Source organism: Octopus bimaculoides, chromosome 8 (assembly GCF_046866305.1).
Source record: "Octopus bimaculoides isolate indiv1 chromosome 8, ASM4686630v1, whole genome shotgun sequence".
In the NCBI taxonomy this organism is placed as follows: Eukaryota; Metazoa; Mollusca; class Cephalopoda; order Octopoda; family Octopodidae; genus Octopus; species Octopus bimaculoides.
In genome coordinates this window covers 97,432,738-97,460,043 of record NC_142935.1, presented here as the reverse complement: position 1 = coordinate 97,460,043, position 27,306 = coordinate 97,432,738, and the positions used below count along the sequence as shown (strand labels likewise).

The following is a 27,306-nucleotide window of genomic DNA, read 5'->3' as shown; positions in this document are numbered from 1 at the left end:
CATCCGAATCCATCCAGCGGTTCTTCAAACATCTTCTTCACGATCAAACAAACAAACACGACTGAAAACATATACCTGCGCCTATCTTTCATACTTTGGTTACTATTTAAATAAATGCTAATCTTCATCTTTGTGAGTAAGAAACCTTTGGTACGAGACAACTAACGGAAATTCTTTTTAGAAAAATCGAGCCCTCTATTAATATTTCATTTATATTTCTCTCAAAACATTTTAATACTGTCCCCGAAGCCCTACAATAATTGACATTATCTTCATGTTTTTCATCTTCCACAGTCGGGGTATCATGTATTTTAGAGAATTCCATATATCTACTTTCTCGCCTTCCTTAACTGTTCGTGGGTGAAATGGGTATCCATCATCAATTATAGAGCACACGTGGTCTATTATTATTATTATTATTATTATTATTATTATTATTATTATTATTATTATTATTATTATTATTATTATTATTATTATTATTATTATTATTTATTTATTTATTTATTTATTTATTTATTTATTTATTGCCTTTGCACAGCTTCTAACGCTGGAGATGTACTACGGTGTCAGCTGTTCGCTACCAGTGAACTAAGGTAACACCTCTTATTTTTCGAGCACCTTCCGGAGTATTGGAGCGGTTCCAAGCAGTGCTGTTTTCACAAGTGCTCCACCCTTATTGCAGCCCTTATTTGTTCCATGTACTTCAAGAGATTTTTGCTCACTGTTCCCAGGGCTCCGACAATCATTGGTACTACTGCTACCTCTTTCATCGACCACAACTGCTTAACTTCCCAAGCTAACCTGTCATATCTGTCTACTTTTCTTTCTTCCTTATCGCATACCTTGTCTGCTGGGCATGTTATATCTATGATCCAGCATAGTTTGTTTTCTTTCTCAATTAAGACTATGTCTGGCTTCCTATTCTATGATTATTATTATTATTATTATTATTATTATTATTATTATTATTATTATTATTATTATTATTATTATTATTATATTTGTTACTATTATTTGTTATCATTTTATTAATATTGTTATTACTACTGTTCTTACTATCGATGCTTCACTGCCTGGAATCTGTCTCTTGCTCTCTTCTCTGTTTCACCGTACCATATTTGTGTATGTGGGCTTTTGCAAACGTATGTGAATGCCTATGGATGTGGTGCGGCCTTGATAGCCTTCTTTTCTCTATCCCATTACACTCCTCTCTCACGCTTACTTATCCTCTCGCTTCTTTCACCCTTTGTACTTCTTTCACCCTTTGTACTTCTTTCACCCTTTGTACTTATTGTCAAACTCGTGTCTTCCTTTTTGTCGTATTTCTGCGGATAATACTGACGAAGTGTGTTGATGTATTGTGTTGCATATCAGAACTCACAGGTTTATAATTTTGCGGTGGTTGAATTTTATGGATGATAAGGACTACTCAATAAGTTAATCGTGTCATCCCAGCAATGTTCTACCGGTAGAATGATGTGTAGAAACAATTGTAGTAATTTTTAAATAAAGAATGTCGTTCAATCTATATTCTATCTCTTATCTATATATAAATATATAAATTCTACGAATATTATGGAATTCCTGATGTTTATCTAGTAGCAAGAGCATTTCCATGGTATGAAGAGATCCGGTAACCAATAAATGTGGATGGACTTTGCAAAACAAAGGCTTTTACCTAAATCTTATTTAACTATATTTATAAAATATATATGCATGTTTGTGTGTATGTATATATGTGCGTACATACAGTGCTCTTCACTAACTCGTGCATGGTTGTGTGCCATTTGCTTGTTAATTATAAAAGCTCCTCGATTCATCTAGTCATCAATATTTAGGATATTTCATAGATCTGCTATAGAACTCTTATGGTAACAAAACTTACAGTATCTCATTTATTGCAAGGAAATATGGTCTTCTCATCGTACATTGCGCATGGCTTTGTTATATACTAAAATATATTATGTATTTCCACCAACAATATATTTTGAATTTTCAGATATTTTATTTATGTCAGTTTTTTGGGGTTTTTTTTTTTTTGCTTTGTGTTTGTTTCTCGTCTCATCATAGGATTCCGAATATATAAAAATAAAGATGCAAACACTGAAACAAAGAATTCCTATGAATTATAGATTGTCAGAAATAAGAAATGCTGGCGAAATTGGCAGATGTTAACTTTATTTATTCTAATTGTTTATTTTCTATGGCTTAGAGTTGAAATCACGAATCACTCGTACAGTTACTGCTTGAGAACGACGCTTTATTAATCTTTTCCTTCTTCTGAATTGTGCTTCACTATTAATCCTTTCTCTGCTGGCAGGTTGTAAACGGCAAATCTGAGATCTATACATGCTATTTGACAATATATTGTTTGAATTTCTAAAATAAAACTTATCTATTTTGCAAAGTTTATATGATTGTTGATTCCCATAAGATTTCTGTGCACTTGTTTGTCCTCGGTCCTGGTCCACTCTTTGAACATACACTACATTGATGTCTTTAGCCTCATTTGGTGACTCGAATACATCGCTTTCTGTTGAAGCCTTATTCACAAAAACCTTATTGCATTTTTTCATAAGGGATTCTTTAACAACACTTGCTATTTTGATTGCTTCATTTTGACGATCAGGATCAGGCGATTGTTTAAATTTTTTCGGAAAAAGCGCTGATAAAATTAGGCCGAAGGGACGCATGTATCCTTGCCAGCAGATTTCGGTTAGGTTTCTTCTCCTGAAGAGATCTTTAAAACTTGCGGATTCTTTCTCTTGCCCAAGTATATACATAATAATGGTATCTAATATTTCTGGGATAACCGACGGTTCTGATATATCTTCAATGAGTTTTTGAAGTACATCATATGCTAATATACTCTGATCATAAGTCATTAACTGACAACATTCTCGTAATTTCCCCCGGTCGAATCTGTTCAATCGTGGAATATTTTTTCTATCAAATAACCAAGAATAATCAACTTTAGTTCGACGCTTAAATTTGCAATTATTCCTGCTAATACATTTTTTAGAATTATCCCAATTAGCACAGCCTGATTCATGTAGATTATTCAGCTGGTCATATTCCACTTGTGTATTTGCGGGGAATTTATCGGCAGAAATGATATCTTTCTGGAGTGTTTCGTTTTCACAAACAGATCCGTTCTTATTACAACTCGAATGTTTTCTCCTTTCTCTAACATTTGTTGCACTAACACTGCGTGAATCACAGAGATTTTTATTTTTGTAATAAACAGCAGAATCATTAGTATTCAAGTTATCGCAATAGCTGTAACTGTCAGAACTCTGTTCGCTATTTTCATTAGACTCAATTTCATAGCGATCGCTGGCAGTTTGAGTTTTGATATTTGATAATTCCTCCATTTTCTCTGTGACGAGAAGTATGAACGCGTTCGCTGCATTGTAATCTTTATCAAATGACCTTTTATGATGCTTTGTATTTCGTTTGGTAAAAAACTTCGTCACGGATTGAAACATGTTGCAATCGCCTTACTTCAAACTTAACCTAAACAAAACAAATATAAAAATCTGTTAGCAATGAAACAATCTGAATATAAAGCTGGTGTTAACATCAAGAAAATAGATACACGGCATGGTATGATAAAGGCTTGGGTGTCAAATGGAATACGGTGTTTCATTCATAAAAGTTCTAATTTCGAGTTATTCTGAGATTGGCTTTTCAGTTCATCTCTCCTGAGAAGTTGAAATACAAGCTGGTGTATGATGTATGCTGTAGTCGATCCGATTCATTTCATACGTCATGAAAACATATGAAAGGCTGCAGCACAGAAAGAAATTAAAAAGAAATGTATTACAGTTTTTAATTGTTTACTTATTGTGGGTTCAAATCTTACTGAAGCTGGTAAATACTAGAAATGAGTATATTGCTCAGACTTCTTTTTCTAATAAAAACAAATTGCTTAAAGCGAAAGAAATAGTTTTTTTTTATTTTTGTTTCCTTAAGTTGCTTCGGTTAGTCTACATTACTCCGTAAGAAGCATAAGGCTGGTTTTCCGGTTCCCTGGAAGGGACCTTGGTCCATCGCAGGGTTATTATTTACAGCTGAGTAGTCTGGAGAAGAGTGAAATGAAGTGTTTTGCTCAAGAACACAATGCACCTCCTGGTCTGGGAATCGAACTCACGATCTAGCAATCGCGAGTACAACACATTGACCACTGCTCCACGAGCCTTCACCTGAGTAGCTTTATTACACAACATTTGATAATATTTTTTTAGCAGTTTTAATGGGGAAATGCTCCAATACTAAAACGGTCCAAGTATGTACTTTAAACAATATACTGTGCCTTTTAGCCATTTTTTTTGCCCTATGGATCAATCTAATTTCCTATTTTTACTTTACTGGACCCTCATAGCCATTCGATGTTTTAAAAAAGCCTATTGGTTTTTTTTTGGTTTTTTTAATAATTAGATATACTGAAGAATTATATTAGAAAATAATTTAAATATTTCGTGAATTGAAGAAATATAAACCAATCTATTGCATATAAATTTTAACGACAAAATTTTATATGGAACCCTGTTGAGAACCACTGATATAGACAATAATACTGGCCTCCAGATACAGGAGATCTTCCAGATGACCACCAATAGCAAGCCGTCTTTTCCAACAATCATTCAACGTGTTATAGGTTGTATGCTGTTGTTGTTGTTGTTGTTGTTGTTGTCGTCGTTCCTCTTCTTCTTGCAGTCAATGTCAGCTCGAAAAAATGTTTTTCTTATGGATTTTGCTGTTAGTGCCTGGACTGCAAAAGTTTCCAAGATTTTTCTAACACAATTTTATTTTACTAATTTTTCTTTTTTTTTTTTTTTGTCATGGAAATACTTTTTAAAGGGCAAGTTTATTTTATTTCATAGACTTTTACCAAAAATAGGATTAAAAATAACTCTTCCTTATCGCTATCTTCCACCACCACAGAACTCCACAGCAGTAGAAGTAACCAAAACAGTAACAAAACAGTAAAAACAACAGGAGTGACGATGTGTGAGACAGAGAAGCAAGGCGGCAGCAAGAAAAACGCCGTCCTCCCCAAGAAAGTCATCAGTGTGAGAGAGAAATTCATTACCACCATTCTTTTATACTCTAGGCACAAAGCCCGAAATTTTGGGATTAGATCGACCCCAGTACGCAACTGGTACTTAATGTATCGACACCGAAAGGATGAAAAGCAAAGTCAACCTCGGCGGAATTTGAACACAGAACACAAAGACAAACGAAACACCGCTAAGCATGTCGCCCGGCACGCTTACGTTTCTTATTACTTTATTGCCCACAAAGGGCTAAACAAAGTGGGGCACAAACAAGGACAGACAAAGGGACTATGTCGATTACATCGATCCCAGTGCGTAACTGGTACTTAATTTATCGACCCCGAAAGGATGAAAGGCAAAGTCGACTTCGGTGGAATTTGAACTCAGAACGTAACGGCAGACGAATTACTGCAAAGCATTTCGCCCTGCGTGCTAACGTTTCTGCCAACTCGCCGCTTTAATTAATTACCACCATTGCCACTTTTTTTCTGCAAAATAGTGGTAGTTTATCCTGTTCAGGCTATATTATTAGCATTATCCTGTGATTGAGAATTTAAAATCACTTCTTTAACTTTCTAAGACATCTCAACGCTTCTAAAAAGCAAACTTCGTTTGTTTGTTTACTTTCATCGTAATTTGAATTTAACGTACGATAGCGTCTCATAAAGCGAGATTTCTATATATCTTAAATTTGCGGAAGAATTTGTGGTTGAAGTCGATAACCTGATTTTTCGTACATTTTCCCTAATACCTATTATCCTTAATTGGGGAATGGGTACTTTGAATTAGCTTCAATAGTGCAATTTTTATTTGAATTATTTGATATATTTTGTGTTTGAAGCTAGTCTTCTGTTGATATGGACTGTTCTTTTATAGTCATATTTACTAATAATTTTAGAAAGCTAGATTCTATAAAAACTTGTTGTTATATTTTTTATGGAGTAAATATCAATAAATTTTATACACTTTTCCTGAAGTAGTTGTCTGACAGGATTTCCTGACATTTTCCGTTTCATTCATTGATCTTTATCTGTTGGTACGGGTAAATTATGGGGCAACGATTCAGCTTTCTTACATATAGAACATACCCCGCTATCATTCCTGCCTTCCCCTCTTCCTCTTCTCCTTCTTCTTCCTCTTATTATTATTATTGAGTGAGAGAACAGTGGATGCCATCAAAGTGGTACTGAGTACAAATATATGAAGCTCAGTATACCCATCATGACTACCCGTCTTATAAGGGTACACCAGGCACATGCATCACAACCATATGTGCGCGACAGAGTGATCTCATATCAAAATAAACAGCGTATGACCTTGCAGGTGGGAGCCCAATTACAATTTCCTCGGGTTGAGTAGCCCATCCCGCGTAAATGGTCCTCGAACAAGGGTTGTTTAAGGTTGTTTCCAAGGGTGAATTATTCAAACCCCAAAGAATTTCTCTCAACACATGGTTATGATGCTCCCTCACTACTTCTGCTCATGATCAAAGATGCACATATCGTCAGCCACCAAAGGACATGCTCAAATGGTTAAGGTCAAACAATTGACAAGCAAATCTGGAGTATTGAGCAGAATATTTGCTGTGGCCCATCTTTTATACCAAGACAAAACAATGTACATGATAACACTTCCAATCAGTTAAGATCAGAAACCATGAGAGCCAGTGCCTGGTACTGCATCATGGCATTTATTATTATTATTATTATTATTATTATTATTATTATTATTTAGACTGTGAGCTGGCAGACGGGCAAAATACTTAGCAGCGTTTCGTCTGTCTTTATGTTCTGAGTTCAAATTCCGCCGAGGTCGAATTTGCCTTTCATCCATTCGGAGATCGATAAAATAAGTACCAGCTGAGTACTATGGTCAATGCAGTTGACTTAGCTCCTCCCTGAAATTGCTGGCCTTGTGCCAAAATTTGAAACCATTATTTTCATTATTATTATTATTATGCGGGCAGCGAGCTGGCAGAATTTTTAGCACCCGGGCGAAATGCTTAGCGACATTTCGTCCGTCGTTACGTTCTGAGTTCAAATTCTGCCGATGTCGACTTTGCTTTTCACTATTTCGGGGTCGATGAAATAAATACCAGTTGATGTAATCTACTGCCCATCCGGCAAAATTTCAAAACTTGTGCCCACAATAGAAATGATTATTGTAATTATTAAGGCAGTGAGCCGACAGAATATATAAGGGTGGATAAATTAAGTACCAGTTCTGTACTGGGATCGATCTAATCGACTGGACCCCTCACCAAAAATTTCGGGCCTGTGCCTTGAGTAGAAAAGAATATAAACGGTGCATAAAAACCGCTTAATGATATTTCTCCCAGACTTTTACGTTTTATTTTCAAATTCCGTCGATGTCGACTTTGCCATTTATCTTTTCGGGATCGATAAAATAAGTACCAGTTGAACACTGGGGTCGATGTAATCAACAAGTCCCCTCCCGCAGTGTTTCAAGCCTTTCGCCTATAGTAGAAAGGATTATTAATCGATTAATCGGGTGGTAGAATCGGATGGTACAATCGTGAGAAAATGTCTTGCGCTATATTTTCCGTCTCTTTATGTCTCGAGTTCAAATCCCGCTGAGGTGAACATTACCTTTCACCTTTCAGGATCGAGAAAATAAAACATTTGAGAACTATTTAGAAATTTTAGTGACCTGTTTCGATGATAATGAAGTTGAAACTTATGGCAGGGAAATTCTTTTCGGAAGAAACAAAGAAAGCAACAATTTCTGAAATTCCAAAATGAAACAAAAGGTTTTTAATTTTGAGAAAAGAATTTAACGAAATTGGTAAGATTTTACTAAATTGTTAAAATGCCTCGAGAAGTTGGTGTGTGTGTGTGTGTGTGTGTGTGTGTGTGTGTGTGTGACTGTGTGTGCCTCTGTGTGTGTATGAGGGCAGCAAGTTTGACGGTAGTGTGTGTGTAATTTCTAGTTTCTGTCTAAGAAATAGCTAGCATAGGAATTGGTCGTCACAGGGAAACAGAAGGAGGCATACAACCATGGTGCCGCGCATTGGGATGGAACCCAGAATCAAACATGTACAAAGAAAACCTCCTGATCGGAGAGTTCAATTTTACACATCTGCTCTAAACAGTGTGTAGTCTTGTATATTTACACAGCGATTCTTTAGTCAATATTTGAGCAAATAGAATGAAATTCATGTTTTGCTGATGAGTTTTAAATAAAATATATCTAGAGTTATCTCCCGTACCAACTGAAATAACTCCAGTAATATTCGGCTTTAGTTAATATTACTATCATTGTTATTAGTCAAAATCTACAGACGAATATTGATTTTTTTCATTACTGCATAATTATAATTAAATTTCGATACACCCTGACACTTTAGCTGTGAAACGAATTTAATCCATCCATGGGTACATTCTTTATTATATTTTATGACTGGTTCTATTGGTTTGGTAAATCACCGAACCGAACTGCAGCTATAATAATTTCGTCATTAATTATATTTTACATTTAAATATTTGTTTAATAGGAACCCTATCGAAGAATATATTGGAACGGAAATAAATATATTCAGAGTAACGAATGGTATTTCTTCAAGAGATATTTATTTCCTTACAGACCTTATTCGTACCATGTAAAATCGACACAATACTTTTATCGACATGAAAAATAAATAACTTGAAAAATTTTCTTGGTTAAAACTAAAGAATTTTGTTTTAAAAAAATGGCATCATCAGTCATTTTTATCGAAGTTTAAATGAACAAAGCAACTATCACTTCTCTTTTATTTATCAAAATGTTTACTCTAGTTGTTTCTTCCACTTGCTAGTCTATGTGAAATGTAGTTACGCTTCGGTCCCTCAAGTCCAAGTTACATTATGCAAATTTAACTCATTAATCATCAAATTTTGTTAAAATTCCACCAGGGAATATTGCTAATGTGTTTAGAGAATTCGGGCACGCAAAAATTTACGATGCATACTAATTATAAAAGCAAAGTTAATAATTTATTACTAATGCTACAATCGTTGATGATGGTAAATTATCGAAGAGTTCCATTTGTTGCGTTTTCTCTATTCTTTCTTTTTTTGTTTTTTACTTATTCTTTTAGAGAAGTAGTGGAATTTCTGGAGAAAAAAAAAAGTAACAATTACTGTAATGGGGTGGGCCTCATAGTTTGTGATGACAGTGATAAACTTGTAAAGTATTTCCTGATGCTAATGGTGGTTTGTAGATGTTTAAGCGATGGTTTCTAAGACACAAAATAAGATCACACAGAGCTGAATACACATGCATACATACACACACATGCACGCTCATACATATATTTATACGTATATATACATATATATATATATATGCATTCATACATGCACACACACACTTGTATATATATACATATCTATATCCCTCTTTCTCTCTCTCTCTCTCTCTTTCTCTCTCTCTCTCTCTCTCTCTCTCTCTCTACATATATATATATATATATATATATATATACATACATACATTCATATATATATACATACATACATTCATATATATACATACATACATGCATTCATACATACATTCATACATACATAAATACATACATAAATGCATGCATACACACACACACACACACACACACACACACACACACACACACACACACACACATACATATATATATATATATATATATATATATATATATATATATATATATATATATATATATATAACCCATTCTTAAAAGGAATTAGCAGAAGAAACCTCAAGAACAACGTAGGGGCTACTAAGAAAACCTCTAACTGGGTGTGGCTGAAAGCGATGAGAAACGGGACGTAGAGCGCCGCTACGACACATGCCTTGGCTTCACCAATCTCGGCCAGGTCGCCAGCATTGCACACACATACATATACATACATGTATAATACATACATATGTATTTACATATATGCATACATACATGCATACAGTCGAATAAGGAATGTTGGACCTCAAAACTCACTGCATTCGATAAAACAGTGGCCCAGAATGTGCTTGTAGTGCCAGTACACATACCAACATTTGGGCTGCTTGATTATACGCTTGATAAGATTCGAGCCATTGATGCGAAAATCCGAAAAGTACTAACAAGTACACATAATTTCCACATAAACAGTGACGTAGACCGCCTCTACCTAAAAGGAAAACAAAGCGGCAGAAGCTTAACATCGATCCAAAATGCCTTTGACTGTCACATCATATCCCTTCGGCAACATCTTTTAATCATCAAGCGTCGAAGTGCATCCCTGGACTAAGTGTGCATACATGAAGCTGATAACATCATAAGACTTCGAAGGCAGCTCCTTGAGCAACACTCTTTGATAACCTAGAATACATGCCCAAAAAGTCGCACGACGCTACCGCAATGTATCATCAGATGAAAGGATGAGCGTATATGAGCAGAAGACTATGCTTGGATATGTTAGTAGAAAACTCCGAGATGATAGTAACATCAATCATCAAAGTAGTCTACCATGGACCAATAGCCGGATTACTACCTCTCACTTTGAAGGGTATGCGTTTGCAATCCAGGAACAGCAAATATCAACCAAGTACCTGATGCCCAAAAGGGATAGAGATGCAGGAAAAGCTGTAAAATGTGACAACCGATGCAGACTTTGTGGAGTTCACACTGAAGATCTCACCCACCTCATAAGCAGTTGTCCGAAAATACCATAACGGTATTAACTAGCGATGTGACATGATGTGAGTGGGTACCAATAGAATTAGAGAACCCACTGAAATACTTGAACACTGTGATAATGGCCCTTCATTTAGCACACTCTAGCGGCAAAATTTCAACTTGTGGAACCTTACCTCCTGCTCCGTGTTGCCTACGATCACTTCCGTGTATTGGTAGTTAATCCTCTTATAGAAATATAGAAATATGTCATACTGTGTTGAACTGATCTCACACATGTATTTCGGTCAATGTACTTGATCTTTTAACCTCGTTTGCACACACTCACACGCACGCACACACACAAACATGCAAATATGTACACACACATACGCAATACATACATACATTCGCTGTTTATACTTACGTCTGATTCTCAATAATAAGCCACTACAACATCAGTTGCAGTGACCTAAAGTCTTACTAAGCCTTATCGATAAGAGAAAACCGCCAACATGCACAGCCTTATCTAAAGTAAGAGGATAATTTGATATATAGAATAATTTCTCTGAAGAAGATACACCAAATACAGAAGATTTTATCTGACTGAAACATCGAATACTTATTTAATCGATATTTTAAATTGACCATTCGGGTGATTAGTTGTGGAGACCCGGACTATCTTTTGCTATCATACACTATAGAAAATGTTTTCATAATCTACTGAAAATCAAAGGCAGTGAGTTTCGTTTTAAATTAACAAGCAAAACGTTGGGATTTCGTTGGATTGGATCATGTAAGATAATAAATATACTTAAGCGATATGTTCGAAGAATATTACTGGTACATTTTCATGGAAGGTGAATGCCAGATGATCCAGTTTGGGATTAATGTACGACAGTCAGACATTAAGAGAGACTGTTAAACCACTACAACTCCGGAAGCTTCAAAATATGGCTGAATTAAGATGCTTAGATGCTTTTATCACTATTTTTGAAAGGTGGTTATTTGCTGGATGCGTATAGTTCATTCGGGGTAGAATTTGTGGGGTTAAGTTAAACAGCATTCATAAGAAGTACCTTTTGCTATCATACACTATAGAAAATGTTTTCATAATCTACTGAAAATGGAAGTCTTCGGATAAACGTAATGCATGTAATGTTTGCTACAAATGAGAGATGGGAAGAGGTGGGAAAAAGAGAGAGAGAGAGAGAGAGAGAGAGAGTGTGTGTGTGTGTGTGTGTGTGTGTGTGTGTGTGTGTGTGTGTGTGTGAGGGAGTGATAGCGACAGAGAAAGACAAGCTATAACAGGAATGCGGATCCTCTCCTTTTCTTTCTCACTTTTTCGGTTAAAAATATTATTTAGCCGAGAATGTTTATGTATGAAGTCAGACAATTCCTAAATTTCATCTTCTAAAAGGTTAGAAACCTAATCTTCTTCATAAAGTATTTAGTTCCTTGAAAATCATATAAACATTACAAAAAGGAAAAATCCATTTAGAAAGAAATGATTGAAAAATAAAGAATGACTAATAAGAAACGAAGTTTCCATATTTGAACATTTCTTACCTCCTGGTGACTGCATAGAGTTTTTGTTGCCGGAAACTTGATACGAATAAAAAAAAGAAACAATAAAAGTACTTCCTTTAGTTAAGTCCCTTATGACGTCATAAACGAAGTCGAAGAAACATTTAAACATTTAGTTTATTTATAAACTTAATCTATTGAGTTTCTATCTACACCAGACAGAGATGTGCGCTTAAGAATTTATGTCTATATACATACATACTTGCGTATGTGTGCGTCTGTATCTATTGTGTATATAATTATATATGTATGTATATGTGCATGTGAGCATGTATATATGCATTCATATATATATATGTATATATAATGCATTTGTATGTATATACATGCATGTTTATGCATATGTAAGTATATATAGATGCACATATACATCTATAAATATTATGTATTCACATATATGCATATTCATATCTTACGCGCATACAGAGATACTCACACATTCACATACACATTAATGTTTATTTATTACTCTATTCTTTTCAGTAGAGAGAAAGAGAGAGAAAGAAAGAAAGAAAGAAAGAGGGCGTTTGTGTGTGCGCGTGCGTGCGTTTCTGTGCGTGTGTGTGTGCGTGCGTGTGTGTGTGCGTACGTGTGTGTGAGCATAATTTTTTCACTCCTAGTTTTCGAACATACCCCCAAACTCCTCTTCTTAGACACTTTTTGAAAAGCATCAGCAATGTTTGATGCGGCAGATCAGATGCTCAGGCAACCGTGGCTGCACCCGACAATAATTATACATACCCCATATGCACAAGCAAGTGAGGAAATTACGGATATGTAAATATTTCCTTGCTGCTAATGCACCTGATATTCCTACAACCATGACGATTGGCTTAGTATTTGCTTTTAGTTCCAAAGAGTGCAATTCTTGTCTTGCAGCGGACTTATAATGTAAGAGAGCTGAGGAGGACGTCCAGCCTTTCTCTCTCGTCAAATTGTTAACTAATAGATAATCTCAGACCTATGGATTGTCAAAGAATAGCGGCTTAGATAATATGATTCAATCGCAAACAAGGAATCACAAATAACAAGTGAAACCACAACTTTGATTGACTTACCCCACTCTACTATCAATAGGTCAATGATTTTTTAAGTTCTCATCGACGCACACTTCCTCTTAAATCCCGTCTACCAGAAAATGTTTAATCGTAAAACAATGAATGACAGTTAAATAATGTTGAAAATATTTTTCCTAAACGAACAACTAAATTTAATCATACAGAACTAGAACTGTAATAATAATAATAATAATAATAACAATAATAATAATAATAACAATAATAATAATAATAATAGTAATAATTCCACATTCTGGCATAAGGCCAGCAATTTGGGGAAAGAGGATAGCCGATTACATCGACCCCTAGTGCTCAACTGGTACGTATTTTATCGACCCCGATAAAAGTCGGTCTCACAGAATCGGAACTAAGAACGCGGGGGCGGACGAAATGCCGCTAAACATTTAGCCTGGCGTGCTAAGGATACTGCCAACTCGCTGTATTACTACTACTATTGGTATTACTACAACTACTACTACTACTACTAATAATAATAATAATAATAATAATAATAATAATAATAATAATAATAATAATAATAATAATAATAATAATAAGAAGAAGAAGAAGAAGAAGAAGAAGAAGAAGAAGAAGAAGAAGAAGAAGAAGAAGAAGAAGAAGAAGAAGAAGAAGAAGAAGAAGATATACGTTATGATATCACACTCCTGGATAATAAGAACAATGGAAATGTATGGAGTAGTAGAGAATATGAGAAGCCTTATACGAAATAGCATGAAATGCTGGAGAACGGAATTGACAGCAAAGAAGCAAGTACAAGGAGAAATGAAAATCAAGAGGGGAATTTTCCAAGGGAAGAGTGTGTCCCCACTGATATTCGTTCTGGGAATGATTCCCTCGAGTGAAATACTACAGAAAACAAAGTTGTGATATGATCTGGGAAGAGGTTAGGGAAAACTGAATTACTTGTTATTCATGGACAACCTGAAGCTATTCCCAAAAACTGAGGCAGAACGGGACAGCCTAGTCTAATTTGAAGGAGAATGGTCGGAAGAATCAGGGGGATGAGGAATTTTTCCCCAACCAAGTTCTTCGATCTTCTGTGATGTGATCTTTGCAGTGTGGAGTCGCGCATTGTTCTGATGAAACATCACTCCTTTTCGATTCACTAAAGCGGGTCTTTTTTTCTTCAAAGCTTGGTTCAAACGCTCTAATTGCTGACAGTAGACTTGAGTATTGATTGTTGCATTGGGTGGTAAGAATTCAAAGTGAATTACTCCTTTGCAATCCAACCAGATAGAGAGAAGAACCTTTTTTCCAGGAAGTTCCCTTCTCAGTTGTGGTTGAGCTTTTCCCCTTTTACCAAGTCACTGTTTACGACATTTAACATTTCGATAGAAGATCCATTTTTCGTCACCAGTCACAAGTCTATCCAAAAAGGGTGAAATGAGTTCGCGAGAATGGATAGAAGAACAGATGTCAACTCAAGATTAGCGGTTGCTTTCGGACAATTCATGAGGCACCCATTTTCCAAGTTTAGGAGCCTTTCCAAGCTGTTGAAGATGACGATGAACAGTTGTATGGTTTGAACTAAGCTTTATTGCCAATTCTTCAACTGATAATGCAGGATTTTCTTCAAGTAATGCCTCAAGGAGCTTATCATCAAACTCAAGACGTCCTGTTCGATCTTTATCTTCAAGGCTGAAATCTCCACTTCTGAATTTTGCAAACCATCTCCTGCACGTTCTTTCGTTCAAGCATTTTCCCCCATAAACTGAGTGTATGTTTCGAGTCGATTCGGCTGCAGAGTTTCCTTTTTTGTACTCATAAAGCATTATGTGCCTTAAATGCTCTTTGGATACTTTCATGTTAGAAAGGGTTTCAATCAAACAAATTTTAATTCTATTATTCTGTAAAATAATATTTAATTAGGTTAAATGAACACAAATGCATAAAAATAATTTTAAATTCCATTAGACATTCTAAAATACTATTAAATTTCATTCAATTTAAAAAAAGGTAAAAACGGACAGAACTTATGGGATGACCTGATATGTATGCATGTTTTATGTGTTTTTTATATATGCATATGCATGTGTGTGTGTGTGTGTGTGTGTGTGTGTGTGTGTATGCAAGTCCGTTCATGTGTGCCTGTATATGCATGTATGTACAAACGTGTAATGTGTTATTCCTTCTACTGATATTATATCATGCACCAGACTATGAAAAACTGCCAAGCATGCAAGTGGAGAATGGTGAGTGTTTAACGATTCAGCCCTCATTCGAATCGCATGCTTCTAATGAGTTGTACATCTATTATGTTATTATGTATATGTCTAAGATATTACAATCAATATGTGAATCATCTATATTCTAATCAAATTATTTACTCTACAAGACGTGCTGTGTGCTCTGGTTTCTTTTATCGGGAAAAAATACAAAATTACGCGTCATATATGTGACGGTATGTGGGTGTGTTTGTGTGTGTGTGTGTGTATTGCGCGTCTGTGAGTATATATACGTGTGTGTGTGTAGATAGATAGATAGATAGATAAATAGATAGAGAGAGAGATAGATAGATAGATAGATAGATAGATAGATAGATAGATAGATAGATAGATAGATAGATAGATAGATAGATAGATAAATAAATAGATAGATAGATAGATAGATAGATAGATAGATAGATAGATAGATAGATAGATAGATAGATAGCTGCCTGTTATCGGCAGCTAATTATTTTTTTCTGAAGGGTTACTGAATAAGCTATTAAGCAATCATCAATTTCCTTAGCCATTTTCCCTTCTCCATGAGGTAGTGAGAGCTACTCTGAAAGTCTACCAATCAGCTAGTACTCCCGTCTCATGAGTGGAATAGTTTATTTACTAGTGTTTTAGTGAATAAAAAATTAGCAGCCGATAAGAGGAAAGTGTATTTACGTGTGCGCATGCGTGTGTGTGTGTGCGTGTGTGTGTGTGTGTGTGTGTGTGTGTGTGTGTGTAGTAAGTACGTTGTTGCTGAACATTCCCTACCATCCTATAAAAGAATCGTCTGTTCACCCACCATTACAAACCAACCGCTATCATTCCTGAGTGATGATGACAACTTGAGTGACGCTGAAACTGCTTGCAAGCAAAAGATAAATTAATTTCTTAAGTCGTTTTTATGGCAGATTTATGCAAATCATAGTAAGATAAAGGAAAACAATAACACCATCACAAATAAAAACAAAACAAAACATAAAGTAACAAACGATCTATGTTATGTCTTCACTCTATCTCACTCTTTCCCACCTTTTATCTTTATTAGTTTTCTTATGTTGTAGATTTTGTTTCATTATTGCTGTTATTATTTTGCTTGTTTACAACGTTGTTGTTCTTGTTTTAAATGTTGCTGTTCAGTCTATGACTTGGAGTAAGTTGTGGCTTTCAGTGTCTAGTCAACGAATGGGAGACATACAGTCATTGGCGCACGACACCAGCGCCATATTTTCAGTTGACGACTAAGAGAAACAACTCGCGTGGACATTGTGAGTATCACGTGCAATTCTCGTTAACGAAAACATCATTGTGAATAACAATAGCATGGTCTTCTCATTTGAATAAATATCTCTTATTATCTTATTGCATTGCAAGTCTCTTTCCTTCTTTCTCCACCTCTCAGTACTTTCCTGTTTTTTTTTACTCTCGCTTCCCACTCTACAGCACAGGCTCTCTTTTTTTTTTTCTTTTGCTAAATATTCTCAAGAGACGAAGCGGTAGATGAATGATTGGAATAGTGCGAATGCTGGATTCACAGTATTTAGTTATATTTCATTGGGTGCCGTGTTCGAACCCAGTTAGACTTTGCTTTGCACCGATCAAAAATCGATAATTTGATTAATTCCGATGAAACATTAAAGTCGAGTCAATCGATTATATCCGATCACTTTATATTCGCAGCCCTGGGCATACCATTATTTTAAACGTGGAGTGGAAACCTGTAAAGTTCCAAACACAAACACTTTCATTAACTAGTTTAGTCTGTGAAAGATTTCGCCATTTCATCATCGCAACTGACAGAGACGTCCTAATGGCGGGTGTTTTTCTTTTTTTGGTAGTGGTGGTGGGGGGAGGATTTAAAGAACTAGTATCTATCTCATTAATACTTTGCAAGTTCCAATATTCTTTTCTACTCTAGACACAAGGCCCGAAATTTTGGGAGAGGGTGGGCAATCGATTGGATCGACCCAGTACGCAACTGGTACATCCCGAAAGGATGAAAGGCAATGTCAACCTCGGTGGAATTTGAATGAATTTAATCCGCTCCCCATCGCCGAAATTGCTGGCCTCGAGCCAAAATTTAAAACCAATATGTCGAGATTACATGAAACTTGTGCAGTAGAATGAAATTAAGACATTTACATAATCCACCACCAACAAAAATTGTTCTCGTGCAAAGAAAAAAAAGTATTTTCTAGTGGAACATTGCTTAAATATATTTCAACTGTTTTTTTTTAATATGAATTATTTTCTTCCATCACAGTAATGTCATGCAACGGGTCAAATTTGCTGCCCTTTTATTTTTTTTTGTAATTCACAAACGGGAATATTTTTATATTAGTAACTAAAATACTAATATTGGGTTCAAATTTTGGAACAAGGCCAGCAATTTTGGAAGAGGTCAAATCAATTACTGGCACTTATTTGATGGATTCCCCCACCACCACACACAAAAAAACGGTAAAGTTGACCTCGGAGAGATTTGAACTCAGAACGTAAAATCCCAATTAGCAGTTTGACTGGAATACAAACGATTCTGCCAGCTCACCACCGTAACTTATATGCTAATACCTTATGTTATGGGAGACAGAGTATCAAATCGCATTCAAAAATAGCCAGGGGAGATTCGTCGTTTCGTATCTCTTAATACCGTGCGGAAAATCAAGAATTTAACTCTCAGTCCAGAATGTAAATTAATTCTTAGGGGTAGAACGGACCGCCGCTGAAAATAGAGACTTACTAATAAAAATGATGAGTGTTTTGCTACCTCCTCCAGTCGGGTTTGGCTCCAGCGGGGAATAACTTAACTTATCATAAAAATGCTAATAGGACCATTCTACTTTTGACTTTATCCCTAGCGCTATCGAATGGACTTGAAAAGGAAAGCTAACAACATTCAGCCAAGGTTAATATAACAATAAAACGAACGAAACTTTATTCTGTCGATTAACTGTTTAACTTGGAGACAGGATTTCAGTACATCTGGTGCAACTTTCATGCGTCGCAGAGTTGGGGAAGCATTTAAGGCTGAATGTCTGGTACCAGCCGTGAAACATAGTGAGGACTCTTGGTGAAAACGCTTTGCTAAAATCCTGCTGAATCCTCCGAGAGAAACTCAGACTCGAAATAAATACATCGAGTCTTTAATGACTCAACGAGTCTGCTGTTTTATACATACATAGTTGGGTGCATGCATCTGAAGTAAAATGCAAAATTTGCCCGGTCCAGTTCTCCAATACCAAAACAGACAAAAAGAGAAAAATACACCAATAAATAATGTTGAGTTATCGTTAGCTTCTTCTCGAAGATCAAGTCACGTGTCAAGGCAACGCTGTGTGTGAGCATGGGTCGGGAGATGAGACAGAAACCTCAGCGCAACGCGAGGCATGCTTCAACGTCTCTTGGTTACTTTTTATGATGTACAGACATCAAAAATGACTATTGTGCGCGTATGTGAGTGTATAAATGTATATAGAACGAAAGTTGCAGACATGATAGGCTTAAACAATATGCTAATTTTTTTTTTCTAATAAAATTATTTCCTTGTAGGATTTTTGTAATTAAATTACTCACAATTCTTTGGATGTAAATCATCAGAGTATAGTGTCAATCAATAGAGAGGCGAAAGGAACCACCGGTCATATTTGTTCATACATAATACTCAAACTAGATTGACATATAAAGAGGTGAGGATAGATAGATAGATAGATAGATAGATAGATAGATAGATAGATAGATAGATAGATAGATAGATAGATAGAAAAAGAAGATGACTAAAATTTCATTTGAAACCTTTCAGCCGACCAACGAAAAATCTGAAAATTATGGCTGAAAGTGATCTGGTAAGGTTTCATCGTAAAGCTGGCATTTAATTACCTATATTTCATAAGCTCCTTTTCCCCAACAAATTGATCGTAATTTAAGTTTTAATGTATAAAAGGCAAGTGTAAAATAGATAGTTTTAAATATCGCCACGAGCGCAACCTATAACCAGTCGAATGATGATGCGTTGTTGAATTTAATAATGCACTTGAGATGAGATTATTGCTTAACGTAAAAAACCATCAAAAGTTCAACAAATTAACACGTATACACAGCAGTATACTGTTGAATAAAAGAGGAAAAGGAATAATTTAATGGTTGGAAGGTGGGGGGAATGCTTAAAACAGTGTTAAAATATTAAGTTGCAGAAATTTCACTGATGCGTCAATAAAATTAAATGAAACTACATCGAAAATTGCAGTAAGAGTGAATTTTTCTCCCAATAAGAACAAAATGGACAACAATAATAAAATATAATTGAAAAAGTTGTGCATTAAGTAATAAATAAAAACGCCTCTTTAAAATCGAGACAGCCACTAATGCTTCAAATCTATGAAAAATTTCACAAAAATCATTCAAGTTAGGCCGACATTATAAACATCGACGATTATCGTTGAACATTTGGCAAACGTCAAAAGAAAAAAAATGAAAGAAAATCATTATTAGAACATAAAATTTAGTGTTCACTTTATATTCAAAAGAATTTTGCAGGTTTTAACATAACTTCTGCCTATTTGAACTGCTGCCGTTTTGTTATGATCTAACTGTAATATGCTCATCACTAATGCCTTTTCTTTAAAACATGGAATATAAATATATACTCACTTCGCTTGTATTTTACTTTGAAATCCATGTCGATTATGACAGGCTTCGAAATCTGCACTCCATCAATGGCAATATTATCTACATTCATCTCATCTCTCCAAACAAACATACGTTTGAAGATCAGCATGTTATCAGAATTTTTTTTTCTACACTTGTATTTCGTTATGATTTTAAAAATGAATTCTTAAACAAACTTGGAACTTTAGCCGAGAAGCATTGTCTTGTCGAAAGACACAATGAAGTCCTTATTGGGTGACACGAATACAGTATAGATGTCTTAGTTATTTTTCTGAAATTTTGATTGTTATTTCGAAATCGGCCAACCTTCATAGAACATTTTTTATGCTCTAAGACACTCTCATCATTGCTAGCCTGGCTATTGAAGCAGATCTAGAGTGATGTCATCTGATATATCCTACAATGGTAAAGACGGAAGAATGGGATACCAAGAATAGTTCATTTGTTTTTAAACTGAGTGATCGTTTGAAACTCCTTCATTAGCTAATTGGTATCTTCATTTTGAAAGAATGGGAACAATAACTGCGGTTTTCATGCCATTTCAGTTTCGCATCTATAGATCTATCTTCATACACTGACCCCTCTCGAAGGAGACTTTCGCCTATATTAATGGTAAATTTCTCTTTTTTTTTCTACAAAGCAAAGAATGCAGTTGAATAGATCGACTCCAATACACTACTGGTACCTTTCTAACTGAACCATGGAGGATTAGGAACAACTTTCAACATGGGTGGCATTTAAACTTACAGCATAAAGAGAATGGTCTTCACACTCCATTAAAAACGATATTTCTTGCCAGTAGCTTATAACAAAAAAAATAATAATAACAAGAGCACTCAGAGAGCTCAAACTTCCACCAAGGCAACACCAACTTCCTAATCTTTTTATTACTCACCAACGGGCGAACACAGAGGGGACAATACATTACATGTGGGGACACAAAACGGGGGTGGGGGAATAGCACAACGTATGAGAAGCATGAAATGACAAATACTGAATTTGTTTGTTTGTATATAACCACTTACTACTCCAGCAAGCTGCGGAGAAGCATAAATAATCGAAGACATGGTCAGAGATATCTGCAGTGCAAAGCGGGAAAATGACAAAAGTAATATTAATCGTTAAATGATTCATAACGTGTTGAGTAGAGATTTCTGATAATAATCGCCTTCATAAAACAGATAATTGGTTATCCTGGTACATTCCATTACAGGTGAACTCTTAGAATCCTATAGTAATTCTTGTGTAATAGATTATGCAAACATTCGCCAATGGTGCTCGTTTTCGATTCCTTCAGTCCTTAACGTTATTCTCATACGCTCTATGTTCGAAATTTCTGCTTCTATTATTATTTTGTCCAATGTCTACGGGAGATTATTTTTTTAGAGCAAATTTTATTCTATGAACTAAAAATACGATTTTAAAAAGTACGGTGTAATAAACGTAATTGCATCCGACATTGTTAGACATATTCGCACTCAAAGACATAAAGTAAAAATTACAAGAGTTCAATGCAAAAGAAAAGTCCATGGTAAATTTAGTAAGAAAACATAAGTAAATAACATTGAATATTTCAAGTTCTTTGCCAATTCCTTGCTAAATAACAATTCTTGTGAGTTATATTAACAGCTGTTGTTCTCTTTGCATGACAGGATAAAAAGGTTAAGATATTTACGAGTGACTGCCATTGTTCAATTTAAACACATTTTCCAATCACATATAACCAATCAAACTAGTTACAAAAAAATTCAAGCAAAATATCGTAGTTTAGTGTCTCGCTTTTTGCCCTGGCTGATTACGTCGACCTTTAACAAGAAACTCCGACTATGCTTCTTACCAAACTACCACACGTTCTTGGCCAGTCTTGTCTTTCAATTTGTGTTCATGCTGTGATTAGTTGTTGCATAAGTTAGCTGGTGTGCAACTATCCATCTTGTATCAAAGAAATCAAGGCGGCGAGCTGGCAGAATCGTTAGCACGCCGGGCGAAATGCTTAGCGGTATTTCGTCTATCTTTACGTTCTGAGTTCAAATGCCGCCGAGGTCGATTTTGCCTTTCATCCTTTCATCCTTTCGGGGTCGATAAATTTAGTACCAGTTGTGTCCTGGTTCGATCTAATCGGCTGGCCCCCTCCCCCAAAATTTCGGGCCTTGTGCTTAGAGCAGAAAAGATTGAATAATTAAACCTATAGACCCACCTGCTCGCCTTTTTAGGTAATTTTTCTGTATGTTTCATTTACCGAATCTTCGGAATCAACCATAGTATCTAAGCAAGATAACTTATTCAAGCAAAATGTTTACTAACTTAGATATAATTTTAATAGTATATGATGCAATATAGGAGCCAAATAATGTCCCTCGCAAATATATTATATTAGTTATTTGGATCTGAAAGGCAGGGAGTGATGGGTTCAAAGAACAGAAACGAATTGAAGAGAAACAGAAAAATCGAGTTTTTTTTTTTTTTTTTTAAAGTTCTAAATCTGGAAATTTCAGGAAAACTCTTATAAATATGGAACTAAAATTGAATCCATAAATTATTAAATTTACAACCTCTGTTAATTAGTACTTGTATATTTAATTAAATAAGAAGTAGGAGTCGATATTTGCTTTACTTCAATATATGACCACATTTATTCACAAAGTATCTCTAGAAATAGTTATGTTTCCTTAAATCGATTTCAATTTTCTTTGAAATGTAAAATGACTTCCAAAGTACTGGCGCCATCTGTTGACCTGAATATAAAGTTAGCAAATCTTTTCTCTTTCACGTCTCTCAAGTCAGTTCTTTATTTTTCTTTTTTCTTTACCTATGTAAACAAATAGTTGTATCAGCGTTACTCTCTTGTTCCTATTAATAATATTTTATCACCAGAATTATTTCAGAATTTTGTTACTTTATTCAACAATAAACTGTCATCTGTTATTAGGACAGACTGTTGCAGCTGGTGACTCGGTGGTTCGTGCTAACCAATAGCACAAATGTGAATGCTTGTTCGAGGCATAAGGCCTTCTACCTTACTGTCACAAGGTAGTTCATTCTTCCATATATATATATATATATATATATATATATATATACGCCCGAAATTGTCGTGACTTCTGGGACTTGACTGAGGAAAGAAGGCCACTAATGACCCGTCTTTTTTTGCCTGTCCTAATTGTTGTTTCTCTTGTCCGCCTTGTATTGTCTATCTGTCCGAATGTTTTATTGTACTCTACTGCGTTTTTGTTCCTTTCATATATACATATGTGTGTGTGTGTGTGTGTGTGTGTGTGTGTGTGTGTGTGTGTAGCAAGCATAGAATGCTTAACTCTCAAATGGCCCACTTCACTTGGTTGTAAATAAGGTTCATTACAAGGTCCAGCTCACGACTATGTAAGCAGCGGAGGAGGTTAAATTAGCTGTGGTCGAGACCAATGTTTCTCAAAGTGGGATACCAGAACTCCCAGGGTACCATGAAAATATTTTTTGGTTCCACAAACAAGGAGTCTTTCAATGAGATTTAACAATTTTTTAAATAAAAAGGATATTCAACATTTCGAAAGAGCGTCATTTTATACATTTTTATATGAACAGATTATGTTCCAAATATTTTTTTCTTTTTAATTGTCTATAAAATTTAGGTTAATGTACTGCGATTATTTGAAAATCCTCTTTGGATTATATATAATCATTTAGAGAGGTAGGATTTGTCTGTAAAATATAGGTGTGGGTACCACGATTATTTGAAAAATCATCTAAAGTTACCACGACAAAATAAGTATATGAATTTTATAATAATAAGCGTGGCCGTGTGGTAAGATGCTTCCTTTCCAACCACACGGTTTTTGGTTCAATACCACAGCGTTTCTCGGACTCAGACCAAATCTTTTTGACCGCGCAGCTGCATGCATTTTTTTTGATAGATTAGAATGTACAATGGATGGAGGTGATTATCATTTAATTCCATGACAACCCTAAACAAGCAAACGCTAATAAACCAATTTAATATATCTGTCTCTTCAAATTCTCAAGCCAGTTGTTACACGTGGTCCAGATCTGCTGAAAATACCAAGTAAATTCCAGTCAAATCATTCGCTGCTTTAAATGAGAGAAAAAAGAGACACTTTAGATAATATGGTCCTACATATTTTGAAAAAGGACGGTGTGTCATGACTGGAGTATCTTTGATCTAACTTAATATTGGGCTGAAGAAATATAACAAAACCATAATAAGTATTTTATATAACTAATGATACAGCTATTGTTGCTCCTTTGCTATGTCTTCGTGTTTTAGTTGTAAAATTTCTGTTTTTATGCTAACAATGCCAACAGTATTTTAAATGAAGAGATATTTTTTGCCAGCAATTGTGACTGAGGTGAATAAAAAAACTCGTTTTAGTCAAAGCGCCAATGAATTAGGTGTAAACTTTTGTCTTAGCACAAAGAAAAGTATCTAAGGACTGAACTGATTTGACCTCAACCGCATTTGGTTAATCTAGAGATAATGCAACCGAAATATGTGGTAGAAAATAAATCAAACATGAAAATCCAATGAGCCGTGTTCTAAGCCATTTTGGTAATGTATTTTTGCTGGACTAGAAACAATTTTTAACTGATTCACCTTCAAGATTTTCCCATTGTTTCCTTCTATCACACCATCAACACTCTGCTCTACACACAATCACTGCCGTTCAGGTTGGCCAAAAAACACAGAACGGAAACGGTGAGCACAGCCACACCCCCTTTAGTTATATAGAAGAGAAGGTAACTGTGTATAAAGTGTGTACTTGTGTTCAGTGCAGGACGCCGTACATAAGTATTCTGAAAGCTAGTAAAATATTAATGAATTCAAGCCACACCGCTATTACCACGTCCATGGCTTAGTGACAATCTATTGTTGTGTGTTGAGCAGCCATCACCTGCAGGTGGCATCTGTTCGACTTTGTGAGAGACGGACATAAGACAATAGTTGAAGGATCATAAGGGTCGTTGGTTGTAACGATGAAATTAAGATGCAGGCAAGCATATTCTGCTAACACTTCGCTTGTAATAGTACATTTAGTGAATCAGAGTAAAATAGAAAAACATAACAAGGAGACAATGGTGTAGGGAAGAGGGGGAGGAGGAGGAGGAGAGAGAGAAGGAGAGGAGGAAGAGGAAAGTGGGGGGAGAGAGAGAGAAAAACTGAACAGCTAAATGTATTGTTGCGCGAGTTAATATCAAACTGTCAGAAATGTAAAGTTGGGAAACAAGAAATAAATAACAAATAAAGGAGAAATTATTCTGAAATTTTATGCGAAATATATTTTATTTTTGAAAATACTCGATACTTTTGTTAGTTTTGTCACGGATTGAAATGATCTGACGGTGAAAGCAGGAAGACATATGTGAATTATTGATAATAAAACTTTAAAACAAGAAAATACACAATCGATGTTGGAATTGCCTTAACATATACACCGGTGATAATGTTTTCTTTATTTCAACAATAATGATTTCTAACATAAGCACAAGGCTATACATTGTCTGGGGGAGATGGGGTAGCTTTGCCAGACTCGCCCAGATTAACACTTACAAGTTCAAGGGAAGTAACTGAAACTCGTTCGAAGACTGTTTTGCCACTTCGACAATAATAAAAATGTTCTTCACTTCATAATAATTATTATTTCTATTCTAGGCACAAGGCCTTGAAAGTTTCTTTTGGGGAAGAGGGCCCAGTCGATTATATCAACCCCAATGCGTAACTGGTACATAATTTATCGACCCCAAAAAGCGGTTCGGCAAAAACTGACCGATAGAATAAGTACTAAGCTTACAAAGAATAAGTCCTGGGGTCGATTTGTTCGATTAAAAGCGGTGCTCCAGCATGGCCGCAGTGAAATGACTGAAACAAATGAAAGAGTAGGCTGAAATCTGTGGAGATATGGGGGCTCGTCGATTTCACCGACTCCAGTGCTTGACTGATGCTTGTTTTAACGACCCCAATATTCAACTGGTACTTATTTTATCGAATCCCGAAATATAACGTAAAGGCGGGCGAAATGCTGCTCTGCATTTTGTTCTATACTGTACATACATATGTCTGTCTGTCTGTCTGTCTGTCTGTCTCTCTGTCTGTTTGTCTCTCTGTCTGTCTGTCTGTCTATGTATGAATACGCCTTCCTGGGATCACATGTTGTGTGCAGTTTGTGTATACAATGCACATATAATTCTACACTGCATACATGTCTTACATGCAATTCTTGTCCTTGTTTAGGATTTTATTTCCATTAACTTATCATTCTTCCTCCAATTCCCTCTCATCACAAACTCCTTCACTTCCTCACCTCTTTCCCTTCACATTTCTGCCGTTTTAGATCTCACCTCTCTTTATGATTCTCGACTCACTTTTTTCCATTTTCCTTTTTGTCAGAATCGAATTCTTTAGTTCTGGGCACACCTCATTGATTTCCTTTGTATTTTCATTTTCTTTCATCTTACCTCCTACTTTGGGTGTTCAATTAATTAATCATTTTTAACAACTTTTGCTCATCTCTCTCTCTCTCTCTCTCTCTCTCTCTTTACTTTCTAACTTATTTTTCTGTCGATCTCGCATTCACCACCTGTCCCCCCCACAACCCACCCATTCAACTAACTTCAATCTTACTATAAACAACGAGCATCTCTCACATCTCCCCTCGTACAGTTCCCATACTACTTCGATCAAGTTTCCCTCTTCCGTCTCTCCCACATCGACCTCTCCACATCACATCTTCATTTCTTTCAATTTTTCAACTACAATATTGCGGCAAATCAAGACGGCGTGTTGGCAGAAACGTTAGCACACCGGGCGAAATGCTTAGCGATATTTCGTCTGTCTTTATGTTCTGAGTTCAAATTCCGTCGAGGTCAATTTTGCCTTTTATTCTTTCGGGGTCAATAAATTAAGTACCAGTTGCGTACTAGGGTCGATCTAACCGACTGGCCCCCTCCCCAAAAATTTTGGGTCTTCTGTTTCTATTACAGCTTTTACAGTTTCGTTGAGACGTTTTGATTCCTCTCGCAACATTTACGTTCACATTTTTGAAGAAAAATAAAACTGGTTGTTTGATCTA

At 35.6% G+C, this 27,306-nt stretch overlaps 1 protein-coding gene across 5 annotated transcripts in view; it reads right to left on the bottom strand.

Moving 5' to 3' along the window:
- Positions 1 to 2,161: 2,161 nt before the first annotated feature.
- LOC106880080 (uncharacterized) overlaps positions 2,162 to 27,306 on the bottom strand; it is a 70,482-nt gene continuing 45,337 nt past the window's right edge. For 2 of the 5 annotated variants that reach the window (XM_052970281.2, XM_052970282.2), the window contains one exon: positions 2,162 to 3,519. In XM_052970281.2, the coding sequence (XP_052826241.1) occupies positions 2,205 to 3,491 (1,287 nt within the window). In that variant the 5' untranslated portion in view covers positions 3,492 to 3,519 and the 3' untranslated portion in view covers positions 2,162 to 2,204. Of the gene's footprint in view, positions 3,520 to 4,587; positions 4,778 to 7,733; positions 7,809 to 12,267; positions 12,304 to 27,306 lie in introns of all 5 variants that reach the window. The other 3 variants (XM_014929897.3, XM_014929920.3, XM_052970279.2) reach the window with 3 other exon arrangements.